Genomic DNA, 14,079 nt, shown 5'->3' on the forward strand with positions numbered 1-14,079 from the left:
CGATGATCACTTCCGGAATCCGGACCCGAGTGGCGCCAAGACTCGCGCGAGACTTTAAAAACAACGCGGGCGCATTGGCACCGTGCGGTGTCCGCTGTCCGGAAAGGGATAGGTGGGGGCCGCTGATGCTACCGCCGCCAGCGCGATAAGGTGAGGGCCGAGGAGTGAGCAGGGGAGCCTGGCCAGACTCTGATACTGAGCCGCTGCTGCCTCCGTGAAAGCAAGCACTCGCTCCAACCCAAGCCTCAGCGTGCACGTCCCCCTCCGCCTGCCCACAAACCCCCAGCAAGCCCTCCCTCTCATCCCCAACTTAGGCCTCAGGTTACACTCCCCTCCCCCCACAAATCCCAGCAAGCACTTCCTCACCCCCAACTCAGGCCTCAGGTTACACTCCCCTCCCCCCACAAATCCCAGCAAGCACTTCCTCATCCCCAACTCAGGCCTCAGGTTACACTCCCCTCCCCCCACAAATCCCAGCAAGCACTTCCTCATCCCCAACTCAGGCCTCAGGTTACACTCCCCTCCCCCCACAAATCCCAGCAAGCACTCCCTCATCCCCAACTCAGGCCTCAGGTTACACTCCCCTCCCCCCACAAATCCCAGCAAGCACTTCCTCACCCCCAACTCAGGCCTCAGGTTACACTCCCCTCCCCCCACAAATCCCAGCAAGCACTTCCTCACCCCCAACTCAGGCCTCAGGTTACACTCCCCTCCCCCCACAAATCCCAGCAAGCACTTCCTCACCCCCAACTCAGACCTCCTATTGTATTCCATTCCCCAACAACCCCCCAGCAAGCCCTCCATCTCACCCCCAACCCAGAACTCTGATTGCACTCTCCCCTCCCCAGCAAGCACTCCCTCTCACCCCCAACTCAGACCTCCTATTGCATTCTCCTCTCCCCAACACCCCCCCAGCAAGCACTCTACCCCTGCAAACCCCAACAAGCATTATCTCTTCTTCACCCCCCCCCCAAATCCTAGTAATTAAGTAGTGGTCCTCTTCTTCACTCTAGCAAGTATTCCCCCCCCCCCCCCCTTCTCCTCAGCCTGTAGTTCCAGGCTCCTGTTTGGCAGCTGCTCAGGTGGACCAACACGAGCCTGCAGAACCGAGTGGCCAGATGTGTGGCAGCAGCTGATAACGTGTCTGCTGGCTTAATGATGCCAGGGGAGGAGGTAATATGGCATCAGCTGATATGTCTGTTTGCTGATGCCAGCCTAATGAGTCTAGGAGAAAGCCAGTAACTTCTTTTTGTGGTATCGGGCCCTTCAAATCACAGGGCCCGGGCCAGTTCACCCTGCCCTCTCCTCCACCCCCCCTAGGATGGGTCTGAATGACGTTCTGGCTTGCTGGTGGGGATGGGGGGTGTTTAGCTGGCTGACTCCTAGGCTGAAGGAGGAGTGGTGTGGGAGTAGCTGGCTGATTGGGCAGGATGTGAATGAGTTGGTTGTCTCTGGATTGCTCAACAGGACACAAACTGTCCTAATTGGGGGCTGGAGCCATACAGCCAGCTGGGATGGGGAGTGCTAAGGAAAGCCCTTGGCAGGGTCCCTGTACTGTGCTTCCTGGTGATGGCCCTGCACCTACCTCTTCCACTCCCCTCCAAATCCAGATCCTTCCTCCCTCCTTTTAATTGGGATTCTATCTCCCAGACACTAGAAAATCTCATTTCATCCCCTGAATTATGGAACTTCCCCCTTCTGCTGCCCTCCTCACTTCATCCCCAGTCCTGTCTCACTCTTCTTTTCCTATCTTCATCCCTGGTATCACCTCTGTATGTTGATACTCAATCGCTTTCTGTCACCAAACCCAATTCAAATCCCCTTACCACCCCCTGCAAAAAAAAAAATAAATTATAAAGAACAAGCAAGGATGGGAATGCTGCATTATTTTTGTAATGTAATATATCAGCATTTAATATGCAAAAATCTGCACAGTTGTGATTGTTTTAATTAATATTTTTCTGAAAATGTCTAACTGCCACCTCTCTTGCGTGAAGGAATTTGTGTGGCCGCTTGTGTTGCTTATCAGATGGAGATGGCAAACACTGTGTGAATGATTGTGTCTCTGTGTGTACAATATTTTGGTCTCTTGAGTAGATAAAGGCTGTACTGAGGTATGTATTGGACTGTACATGGGGAGAGCAGTAATTAGATGTGTTGGCTCTGCTGGAGAAATTCACAGAATCCTTCCGTGAATTCTGTTACAGGTTTTCAGTGACATTGTATCTTTGCTTTGGGTGCTCGTAACTTAATTCCAAGATCATCTGGAAACTGTATTTAAATTATTTAGCCACTGTTTCCACCTTAGCTGAACGCAGAGGATGCTGATCCAACCACTGAAACTTTCCAAGTTAAAATTTAGCACCAAGCTGTAAACATGCAGGCACAGACTAGAAGTAAAGTGAGTTAGGGTCAGACGTACTGAAGGGATTTCTTCTTAGTACACTCTGGCCCTTGGTGTGTAGACAAACAGGGCTGCAGTGACTGCACAGTATTGTACCTAGAAGCTGCCAGGCATCATCACTTTACTTATTGTCCGTGTTAAGATCAATGCCTAAATGGCAATTTGGACTGTGCTTTATTCCTGTATCGAATAATCTTGTGATTTGTACAGGTACAGTTGGGGTGCAGAGATCTTAAAATGATGCCTAGTGTGTGCTGGACTATACAAAAGGCACACACGGTTGGGTTTTTGGGATATCTTTAGTGACTATGCCTAAGATTTATATGCAAGAGTTGGAGACTGTGCATTAAAAAACCTAGTGTATACAGATCTTTCATGTATATTCATTTTGGATATTCAGAGATCCAGATGGTGTTGGGAAATGCTAGTTTATACTGCTGTAGAACTCTGTAAACAGCGTGGATAACTAAAAAAAAAAAAAAAAAAAAAAGCTGTTATCCTTGCCCATGGTTAAATAAGTCATTTTTACTGTACCAGCAGGCAAGTGTTTGACTAATGTTTGATCAGGGGTCAGAGGCCTGGTCTGGTTTTCACCTCCTGTGAGGTTAACGTGAAGCCTTTATGCAGTAGTGGCTTGGCTTGTACCCATCAGAAATGGAGACAGCTGGTTTGTTCCAGCTTTTTCTGCTGGATGGACCCCTTTGTATGTAAATATAAACAAGCCTTGACTAACCTGCACATGAAAGCCAACCCTGGGAATAAGCTAATCAGGTTGAAAGCAAACTAAGCTAAACGCACGTTGCTTTCTAACAAGAGTTGCAAAACTGCATACAATTATTATTTTTTTTTAATTATTTCTTTATTGAATTTTCATTTAAAAATTTTAAACAATTATTACGGGCTTATTTTTACTCTCTCTAGGGGCTTGGTAAGCTGTGAAAACCACTGAACTGTGAGCATGAATGGAGCCCTTATTCCCAACACCCCAATTGCTGTGGATTTTTGGCAGATCAGGAAGTGTAACCATGCCCGCTTGTTTTTCCTCTCCCACGTGCACTCGGACCACACCATCGGATTATCTTCCACCTGGCACAGACCCATCTACTGCTCTCCCCTTACTGCCAAAATACTCCAGCTCAAGATACAGGTATGAGGGGCGCGTTTTGTTTAAAACAGGATTCTCTTTACCGAACTTGAAATGGAAAAGCATCCTGTCAGCTTCCTAGCAAGCAGACATGAGGAACTTCCGAAGGGAAGATCGCTATTCATAGATGTCATTTACCTGCTGCAAATATCTCTGATAAGTTTCCCACATTTCTCGGTTCTCTGGATGTGGAGAAAAGGGATTTAAGTACGATTGCAAGAATCACTAATGCAGTAGCACTATCCTGGTAGGTTTTTCCAACATTCCCTGGGGGTCCCATGTGTCTCGTTTGGAAACCCTTGCACCACCAGAAGCATCGGGAAATGGTACCTGCAGTGGTCCTATTAAACTAGTTACGTTGGCCATAACTGGTTCAGTTCAGCGAATGGTGGGCATTTCAAAGGCAGGACTTTTTTTTTGGTTTTTTTTGTTTCTTGAAGCCCCCACTGTGTTGGAATAATAGGTCCTTCCCTCTAATTAGCAAAGTGGGATAATTCCCCACTTAAACATCTTTACGCTTGTGTCTAACTCATTATAGATATTATTTTCAGCCTGTAAGGAATGGTTTAAATTTGAATGATTTATATTGTGGAAAGGGCATCCAAACAAGCAATGAAATCATTAACATAAGTAATTGGATTATTTTTAGGGAGAAAAGTGATGCAAGGTACCGCCCCTGGGTACTGACTTGCTGGCAGTTTGTTTGTGGCCCGGCCTTTCCTTATTCCCTTGCAGCTGATGAAACTTGCTAGCCCTGGTTGTGCCTTGGGCTAACTCTTGGCGGGGGTAGGAGTCGCTGGGAGCTCTTTAGGATACGTTTCAGGAAGCCTAAAAACTGGGTTCTCTCTTCTGCTGTGACTTTACCAGTCTTGGCAGAATCGCCACAGGAGACCGGGAGCTGAGTTGGGCCTGGGAAGTGGTGGTTCTCCTGCAAACCGTGCGCAGCTTTCCCGCCCCCTCCCCCCACGAGCAGCGCCAGGTCAGGCTGCTGCCGCCTTCTGTGCTGGCGCTCACCACCACCTCCTGCCAGCTCCATCAGCACAGGAGGAGGGAGGGGGGGTGGGAAAGGAAGCAAACCAAAAGGTACCGGGGGTGTGTGTGAAAATGGAAGGTTGTGTATAAGAAAGCCAAGGAGGGGTGTTAAATTGGGGTTGAGGAGATGGGAACAGTGGTTGTGAAAAATGGGCTGATGTGAGGTATGAAAGAGGGATGGGGAGAATTGATGCTTGGGATAAGGGAGGGGAGAGGGACAATTTCCTCTCCCCTCTGCATCCTCCTGAGATCTCAAACATCCCTCCCCTCTTCTTCCATTCTCCCCTTGGCTTCTCCGGGATCTTACCTCCCTCCTACCTTGTTCTTTTCTGGTTGGGAATCTCGGGTGTCAAAGTAAACTTTACAGACCGAAAGGAAGACTGGAAAACTGTTAGGGAGTGGAGTAACTCAGTGCTTAGAGCAGCAGGGAAGCCAGGGTTCAAATGCCACTCGAACTCCTTGTGACCTTAGGCAAGTCACTTCACCCTCCATTGCCTCAGATGAACAGATTGTAATCCCTCTGTACCTGAACGTAACTCGCCTTGCACTACCAATGAAAAGGGGTGAGCTAAAGCCAAAAAAATGCTATATTTAATATATAAAATGTAAGTTTATGCAAACGTGCCGCAGAATTACTGCAGGAAACTGGGGGTTGTGCCTATAACTTAGAACCAACACGTGCAGGATTTCTTCTCCACTATTTTGAAGGCTTTCTAATGCTGCTTTTAGCTCATCTTAAACCCCAGGCCAGCTGCTGATTACTGTGTGGGTTCTTCCTTCCCAGGTGAACAGTGAATGGATCCATCCCTTGGAAGAGGGAGTGCCTCACAAGTTGAACCTGGATAACTTTGGCAAGGAGACACTGACGGTTACCTTGATCAATGCCAATCACTGCCCGGGCTCTGTCATGTTTCTCTTTGAGGGATACTTTGGGACCATTCTCTACACAGGTACTGTGCGTTCTTCAAGATCCCTGTAGAACCTGTTAGGCACTTAAATGCCTGGAGCAGCAGCTAGGAGGTGTTCATCCATTTAAATATAATCTCTGAAACTTACTGCCAGTGCCTCTGGAACACATTTTACCTTGAGCACCGTGTTCCCGTTAGTAGAGGGAAAGCACACACCCGTAGGAATGAAGTTAAAAGAATACACTACAGTAAGGAAAGTTGTTTTTAGATTGCCCACTGGAGCATGGTTCCCTCCTGTCAGAGGAGCAGGTGAATCAGACAGCAGCATAAAAACGAGGCTTTAGGCAACATTCACAATGATTACACGAAAACCCAATAGAAGTTCATACTGCTGCTTCCGACATTGCTCTGGCATTCGTAAAAGGCATTTCTCCTCCATTCCCAGGTGATTTCCGTTATACGCCAGACATGCTAAGATGGTCACCACTGAAAAACAGAAAGAAGATAGATGTTCTGTATTTGGATAACACAAACTGCAATCCTAACCGCCTACTGCCTTCCCGACAAGAAGCTACGAGGCAGATAAAAGAGCTTATCAGAAGGCATCCAGAGCATGACATTGTGGTGGGTGCGTACCTAAGCCTGTCTGATTCTTCCTGTCTTCCCTGGTCCCCTCACAACTTACTGTGTGCCTCATCACTTACTCTGTTCCCTGTCCCCAGCAGCGTGATGCTCTGTGTCGCAGGAGGAGAGGCTTCCTGGTGTCATCCTTACGGTTTCTCCCTTCTCTATCATTTTATTCCTGCATTTCAAAGCTTTATTATAACTTGCACAGCATTCAGCAAGGTCTCCAAAATGCGAATAAAGATTAAAGATCTGCTTTTATTAGGTTTCTTGTAGAATGTCCTAATAAAACTCGCACAAACATTTACAAAACAGCATTAATAGACCAGAACAGCACTTCGCTGCCTAAGTGTCTGATTTACCTGCTTGTCTCACCTGCACTCTCCATTTTAAAATGATTTAACCGTGGAATAAGTAAAGATTACCCCTGCCCATATGAGAGAGCAAGAGTTTTCTTCTATAAAGTGTCCGACTGCCTCCCAAATTGGTTTATGAGCCGGATCTACCTCTACCTTTGTAAGTAAGTCTTTCCTTGCAAACCACCCTCTGATTGTCTCAGTGGAGAGTGGTGGTCGCTCTCCCGATTCTTTTTTCCCTCCCCTCTAGTTAGCTTAAGGGATTCTAGTGCCACGAGTCTTATTCATAACTGCCCAAGGTTTCTTTATTCTGTACAGCCCTTCCCGCTGGCCCTAATCTGATCATTACAGCAATGTTCATGAGGTTGGGGGCCCTGCGTGTCAGATCTAAATCCGGGCTCTAGCTGTCGCCCTTAATGATCGTTCCCTCCCTCCCCAACAGAGGCTGTGACTGCAGACCTATTGGCCTTTTCCTGCCATCGTGTTTCTATCCCAGGCAATCCAGATGTGAGGCAGGGATTACACTGGAGACCTTCCCCATGTCCCTGCCACTGAGCTGCCCTGGTTCTCCCTTCTTTCATCCTGGTGAGGGACTTCATGATGAGCAGTGCAGATGTGCAAGGTTCCTGGCTGTCTGGCAACACTGCAGACGTGTGGTGCTCCCCCTCTGCTGGCGACACCGTTATCAATGATGCTGCCTGTCGAGCCTTCATCGCTCCTGATACCCTCTCTTCCTGCACTGCTAATCCATCTGCTCAGCTACTCGTATGTACAGGGGGGTGATTGCAGGGACTGCGAGCTGCCTCGTGGCCACGCCTCTTCCTCTTTTATATTGGAGGTGGATCCGTGGCACTGCAGAGGTCGTGAGTCTACCACAGACTAATCCACTGATGGCCAACTCTGGTCCTCAAGGGTCACAAACAAGTGTGGTTTTCAGGATATCCGCAATGAATATTCATGCAAACATTGCATGCGCTGCTTCCGTTGTATGCAGATCTATTTCTCGCATAATCATTGTGAATATCCTGAAAACCAGACTTCTTTGTGGCTTTTGAGGACTGGAGCTGGCCAGCCATGATCAACCAATATTGCAGTGAGGAGCTAGGGCCTTTCTGCTGGGTGCGCTGTGAGGCAGGCGGCAGCAGAGTGATTTTGACACTTCTGTAAGCTTTGCCACTCTGCTCTTGCCAGCTTTGAAAAGAAACTTTAATATGCACATTGAGACAAAACTGAAAATATACATATAAAATGTATTTAAAGCACCTAAAGCTGCATATAATACTTTTTTCCCTGCATCATATTTCTCTCTTCTTTCATCTTCTGTCTTCTCCTGACTCTTTTCCCTCTTTACTCTTCCTGCTGTGGTTGGCTCTCCTTTTTTCCCTACTCTCTCCTAGCTCATTTTCTTTTGTACCTGTCTCTTAAATTTACCTCACTTGCTCTTCCCCTTTCTTATTACTCCATTGCAGCTTCTCCTTTCCTGTCATTCCCACCCTCCCAGCCTTTTCTTTCCTTAAACCTGTGCAGTTTCCTTCATCCTCTTTCCTTGTGTATCCTCTGGTTTGTTAGACCTAAGTAGTGCCTACCCCTAAAACTTGTGCTTGTACATGTTAAGGGGACGAGGGTATTTACCCTCCCTTCCACAGGTGGCACGAGGCCTTGCGGGACTCACTTTCTAGACTCCCATAGTGTCCCTTGTTGCCTGCAGGGGCCACCGCATCAGCAGTCATCTTTCCTTCATCCCCAGGCCTGCTGTGGCCGTATCTGGATCCCCTGCAGTGCGCAGCACTATGTAAAAGAGCACTACAGCATTTGTAATCCACAGGTTCATTTGTGACTATATAGCTGCCTCCATCTGGAAACCATTTGTCATTATACATCATCTGGGCAATCTTTATATTTTTAGCCTCTTTAAAGGTTTCCCTGTCTGAGTTTAATAGCACATGGTCTGTCTTGCAGGTCTTTACAGCTTAGGGAAAGAGACGCTGCTGCGTGATTTGGCTGTGGAATTCCGGACCTGGGTGGTTGTCAGTCCCCAGAGGCTCCAGCTGATAAACCTGCTGCAGCTTGAGGATGTGTTTACCACGGAAGAGGGGGCCGGGAGAATCCGTGCAGTGGACCAATCCGAAATTCGATACTTCAGCTTGACCCAGTGGAACCGAATCCACCCCACAATCGCTGTTTTCCCTACAGGCAGGGATGTAAAAGTTTGGCACAAGAATGCTCATGTGGTTCCTTATTCGGACCATTCCTCTTTCCAGGAGCTGCGTGAATTTGTGGCTGCACTGAAACCCTGCTCCATTGTTCCTGTTGTAAAGAGCAATGCGTGCGAGGCTCACTTTAAGCAGTATCTGGGCTCCCCCCGGAAGATCTTTTCCAGTGTTACAATTCCAGAGTCAGTACGGAGGTTTATGATGGAGCCACATGGTGAAGGAACAGGCTCCGGCTTGGGGAAAAAGACGCTGACTCAACAGGTTCCCAGAGGTGTCGTGTTTGAGTCCCTGGAAGAAGGTATTACCGTGTCTAAGAACCTTGGAACCCTCAGGCGTGCGCCAAACTGGTCAGAAACCGAAATCCCCGGTCCATCGGAACCCGATGTGGAAGCATCGCCCCCGTGTGGCCGGAGGGAAACACAGCAGCCCTGTATGCAGTGCAAGACCAAGAAGCCGTGTGAAGGGACTCTGCCGGCTGAACTCTCCGTCCCAGCATGTCAGGGCAACAGCAGCGAGAAAAATGCACCGGTCAGTGTTCAAGGCAAATCCAGCGAGAAGCGTTCTCTGCCGTTGTGTCCCAGGGTCCCTTTATTTTCAAGCAGTGGCAATTTGGCTTCAAATGCAGAACTATCCGCCTTCTTAGCCACACAGAGAGAGAAGTACAGTGCTGGGATGGATGGCAGCTCCCAGCCGTCGGGGGAGAACGTTTCACTTTCCTCGCACCTGAATCGTGAGGGCTGGACAAAGAGAAACACAATGGCTGTGCCTCAAGAGAGAGGGGGTGGGTGTAGCCAGAGTCCCTGTGTTACCGATCCATCTCTGCTGCTGGATGACGGAGCACAAGACTTAACGGAGAAGTACCGTCTGGTTCCCTTCACCAAGAAGCGAAAGTCCAGGGCTCAGTGCTTCCACGACTGCGTTGAAAACTATTTTAAGAGGGTCCTAACGAGCCAGCAGCCCTGGTCAGAATGTAATTGAGAGCAATCAAGCTAAAACCTGCTTTCCTGTTTATACACAGTCTGGCTAATATGTTTAATAGCATTGTCTGACTTTGAGTATAACTCTTGGACATTGATTGCACTCTTTCACTGTCTGCACATGGAACAGCTCCTGGAAAACAGAGACAGACAACAAAACTGTGTTCTTATAGTATAGAAGGTGCATGTCAATGTTGTCCTCTTATGTTTGTGCCCCTGCTCCTCAGCAATCGTAGATGCTTCCATGCTCCAGGTCCATCAGGGCCCCTCCCAGTGTCTGGCTTTGGCGGTGGTTCAGCAGGTGTGGCACATTGGTACCACACTCATTTTGGTTTAAAAAAAAAAAAAAATCAGCCACGACGATGGGCCCTGATGGCTGCATCTGGCCTGCTAGCCAGACCCATCATGAGGTGCTCATAGTAAATGAGAGGATGGTGCTGCTGCTATGATTATTAAACAAAAGCTCACCCTCTCTGTTAGATGACTTGGATATTAAAGTGCTACATTAGAGCTTGCCTGGCCCTGCTCTTACATTCCACAGCCTACACAGTTACAGGTTTTAGGTCTGAAAGGAAAATTTAAAAATACCTTTTTTTTTTTTTAAAGACTTTAATGTTTCCTTTCCCTGTTTTTCTTTTGGCTTATAAAACTGTGACCTAGCTCAGTCGATTAGAGCCGTGCACTTGGTCACATGGCCAGGTGTGGCTTTGCTAAAGTGGCAGTCCTGAACATTGTGAAACGGGTAAAAAAGAGGTGCGTTAGAGCACTGACAGCTTGTTAACCAAGCAGAGGTGGGGGCCACCCCCTTATTCTCAACTTATATACAGATAGGCTGTCTCTGTTTTCTTCTAGAAAACCTCTCATGGCATTCATGGGCCTGTAATGTTTGTTCAGATTCCACCTGAAAATGAAACGTCCCTCTGCCACCCCCCATTTGGTAATTATGGATGTCTGTTCTAGAGCAGGTGCGGTGGTGATGCTCCTGCTGTCTGTTCTAGAGCAGGTGCGGTGGTGATGCTCCTGCTGTCTGTTCTAGAGCAGGTGCGGTGGTGATGCTCCTGCTGTCTGTTCTTATTCATAATGGGCCGCTCTCATTGTCTTGTCTGAGTACCTGAATGCAAACCATGAAAGTGGCCCACTGTTGCTGAGCTGTGGGCATGATGGGCGAGGAGGAAGCGGAGGGCTTGCCAGCTGTTTTTTCAATTGAAAGTTAATATTGTACTTATTACTTGTGGTGTTTTTTCTTAAAACAAAATATATATATATATTGAATGCTTGTGTGTGGGGATTCTTCTACTTTACTGCTGTGAGGATAGTCACATTTGTGCTGTTGGTACAAGGCCATGCTCTAGTAAGGTTTAAGCTGTTTATGCAATCCTGTAAACCAGTGGCTTTGAAAGGTGGTCCCTGGCTTTCTAGATATCTGTCACAAATAGGCAGGGCCCAGGTTTGGGCTGAGAGTTCTTACCCTGGAAACCAGACCCGGTGTGGGAGTGGGGAGGAGGAAGGCCGGCATAACGACCAGCTGCGGGCGGTACTATAAACTGATGCCCCACCTTCGTAGACCGAGGAGGCTGGTCAAACAGGCTAAGTGGTGGTGAAGAAGATACTTGGAAGATCTTGGAGACAGCTAATAGAGGCCAGAGCTGAGAGTGATGGGCTTGGGATGGTTGTTCCACCTCCAGAAGGGCCTTCTCTATGTGAGAAGCTTTAGCGTAGGCGTTTAAAGGGGAACGCATTTTGTAGAGCTAGTTCACTCTGCCTTAACTTCTTACTGCAAGCCACAGCGTCTCTTTGCTGTTTCACCATGAATCAAACTGTACTGCAATGGATGATGGGTGCACCATAAGCTCAGCTTCCCTTTTGGTTAATTACAAAGCTGGCCAGGTTAAAAAGAAATGAGAAGCCCATGACATTCAACCTTCTGCTTTGCTTAATAGCTCATCCTATGGTGGGAAGGCAGAGAACTGCTTTAAAACCCCTCATACATAACACTATTCTGCTAGCTGCTGCTGTAGCAGCGAAAAAAAATCTCTCTCCTAATTTTTAGTCTCTGGCTCACCACTGTAATGGTGGGTGGGACAAATCAATGATAATTGAAAACACAACCTTGTCTGTAAATGGCCTCTAACATACCCTAAATGGTGCGGTCGCTGTCTTAGTCCCCCTCGCATGCATGGAAATAAAGATTAATGTACAAAATTTAAGATAGGGTGTTACCTTTTAATTGAACTTAATACATTGCCCCACTAGTTTACACTCCCTTCCTCAGGTCCTAATGGGGAATGGATTCAGTTAATCAAAAGGTAGTGCCTTATCTTGTGTTTTAGTTTGTTTCCAGTGAAATAAAGGTTATCAAGACCTCCATCAATAACTACTTGCAATAGGGCTCTTGGCCTGTTGAAAATGAGCCGGTTTGAGAATTCCTGTTTTACTGGGGTCGTCTTGCACGGCTGTGTTTGCACAGAGGTTGATAAGGTGCGGTCCCTTTTGTTACTTTCTCTAGATTCAGCTCCCTCCTGTATCTGCTCTGCTTTGCTGGTTGATATTGCACTGAGGCGCCAGCAAGGGGGCACCCGTGTACTGTGTGTGAGACTCACTGCTGCATTCCCTCTGCTGCAGGGCTTCTGGCCAAGAGCAGGAGCGAGCTCTCTGTTAGAAGCTTTCTGCGCTTATGTAATTTTCGTTGGCTTTGCACTCTTAGGCTGATGGAATATTTTACACGCGGGCTAGCGCACAGCTTAACCAGCGATTTTAGATGTGCATTTTTGGACGTGCTACACCAACACCTGATGCAAAAAGAGGATTAATGTATCCAAAGCATGCTCAGCTCATAGTGCTCGTCACGTGTAAACATGTAGGTGAGGCTATTTGCTATTTTCCCCAATGCAAAAAATTGCCATGCGCTCAGTGCACACATTTAACGCCAGCTCCAAGGCTGCCATTAAGTCTTGCAAAAAAAAAAAATCCTGTTATGTGCTTCCTGCTACTTTTAGTAGTGGCGTGATACTAAGTAGGAGGAACCACTGAAAGCAAAATGCAAAAAAAAAAAGAGTCTTGGCAGCAGCCAACTTGTAAAAACGGATGCTCAAGTTACTAGCGTCTATTTTCCCAACCTATGGCACTAGGGCTGCACAATTGATCCCTAGCGTGACCCGTTTAGTGCAGCACCTCATTTCCATACTCTAGCGGGCGCCCAGGCAACCTGCCTGTGCGTGCATTAAAAAAAATAAATAAATAAATAAAACGGGCCCCCAGTTTGGATGCCCGCGTCTTATTGCATCGGCCCCTAACAAAACTCTGGGGTATACAATAGTACGGTGCCCAGAGCTTGCTTGCATCAGGTGAGCACAAGGAGAGAGCAATAGCACGCTAACGTCTGCACCCTGTGTGGAGCAAGAGGGGGCAGGAACCAGACTTTGATCCCAAGGCGTCACGGTTCTAAGCGCTGCAATGCTACAGCGAGAGCAGGGTCTCTCTCTCGCCGGGCGGAGATCTGCTTTATCCTCATTAATGGTCTCTTTCCTAGCCTGTAGCAAATGAACTCAGGACCAACGGGTATAGTGTACTCCTGATAGCAGTTGGAGATGGATCAGATTTCAATCTGACGTTAGCCCTGGTACATATACAATGCAATTATCAAGGGACCATCCTAACAACCCACACTGCTGGACTCAGTTTCACCTATGGGGTGCATCATATATAATCAGTCCACAAGCACAGTCACATTTTTTTGTTTAAATTTTAGAATTATGCAAATAAAACCAGCTCTTCTTTTAATGAGTGGTTCTTGAATCCCACTGCTGTAGACAGCCCTCCATAATGTTACGTTTCGAGGCATGGCAGCTCTGCAGCAGGGCTTCAGCAATGCCACGATGCCCCATGTTGACTAGGTAAAAGGAATAACACAGTTAGTACCGAAGGAACCTGCTGGTAAAAGACAATATAAATACTGCAGGGCTAACGGAAACTCATTAGTGAAGTGCATGTGGCACAAGCTTGGGCATGGTGTGCTGTGGCTGCACCTGCCTAAGTGAACGCAGCCACGCTCATAACGTACATGCTCGGTCAATGACGGCTGTCGCCAATCAGAAAAGCAAATGTCAAAACAGCAACATAAAAAATCTTAGTACTCGGGTACTTGCCAGGTTCTTATGGCCTGGATTGGCCACTGTTGGAAACAGGATGCTGGGCTCGATGGACCCTTGGTCTGACCCAGTATGGCATGTTCTTATCTGTTCAGAGGCAATACCTTGGGAAAAACGATGTCCATAGGAAAGATCCAATGTTGATCCTGGCTTAGTAAAACTTTTTTACAGCAAAAATGTGGGGCGAGCAATATACTGGACAACAACCATTGACAAAAAAAAGACTTTTATTTGTAAGGATGCACACATCAGTTGTGCATAATTCTAGACAAG

At 47.5% G+C, this 14,079-nt stretch overlaps 1 protein-coding gene across 2 annotated transcripts; it reads left to right on the top strand.

The window, feature by feature from the left end:
- LOC115074329 (5' exonuclease Apollo-like) lies at nucleotides 1-11,525 on the top strand. Of its 2 annotated transcripts, none has more exons than XM_029573670.1 (5): nucleotides 1-150; nucleotides 3,326-3,551; nucleotides 5,365-5,530; nucleotides 5,934-6,116; nucleotides 8,428-11,525. In XM_029573670.1, the coding sequence occupies exons 2-5, from the start codon at nucleotides 3,363-3,365 to the stop codon at nucleotides 9,657-9,659; spliced, it is 1,770 nt and encodes a 589-aa protein (XP_029429530.1). In that variant the 5' UTR covers nucleotides 1-150; nucleotides 3,326-3,362; the 3' UTR covers nucleotides 9,660-11,525. The 2 variants fall into 2 exon arrangements, with proteins under 2 accessions (XP_029429530.1, XP_029429531.1); XM_029573671.1 differs by lacking the exon at nucleotides 1-150 and adding an exon at nucleotides 573-1,173.
- The last annotated feature ends 2,554 nt before the right edge of the window (nucleotides 11,526-14,079 follow it).

The sequence above is a fragment of the Rhinatrema bivittatum genome, chromosome 12 (genome assembly GCF_901001135.1).
Source record: "Rhinatrema bivittatum chromosome 12, aRhiBiv1.1, whole genome shotgun sequence".
Lineage (NCBI taxonomy): Eukaryota > Metazoa > Chordata > Amphibia > Gymnophiona > Rhinatrematidae > Rhinatrema > Rhinatrema bivittatum.

What these genes read in the sequence shown, in the direction of transcription:
- LOC115074329 (XM_029573670.1), top strand. Translation starts at nt 3,363, where the DNA reads ATGAATGGAGCCCTTATTCCCAACACCCCAATTGCTGTGGATTTTTGG. An exon ending in TACTCCAGCTCAAGATACAG is followed by an intron (nt 3,552 to 5,364) that starts GTATGAGGGGCG and finishes CTTCCTTCCCAG; the next exon opens with GTGAACAGTGAATGGATCCA. An exon ending in AGAGCATGACATTGTGGTGG is followed by an intron (nt 6,117 to 8,427) that starts GTGCGTACCTAA and finishes TCTGTCTTGCAG; the next exon opens with GTCTTTACAGCTTAGGGAAA.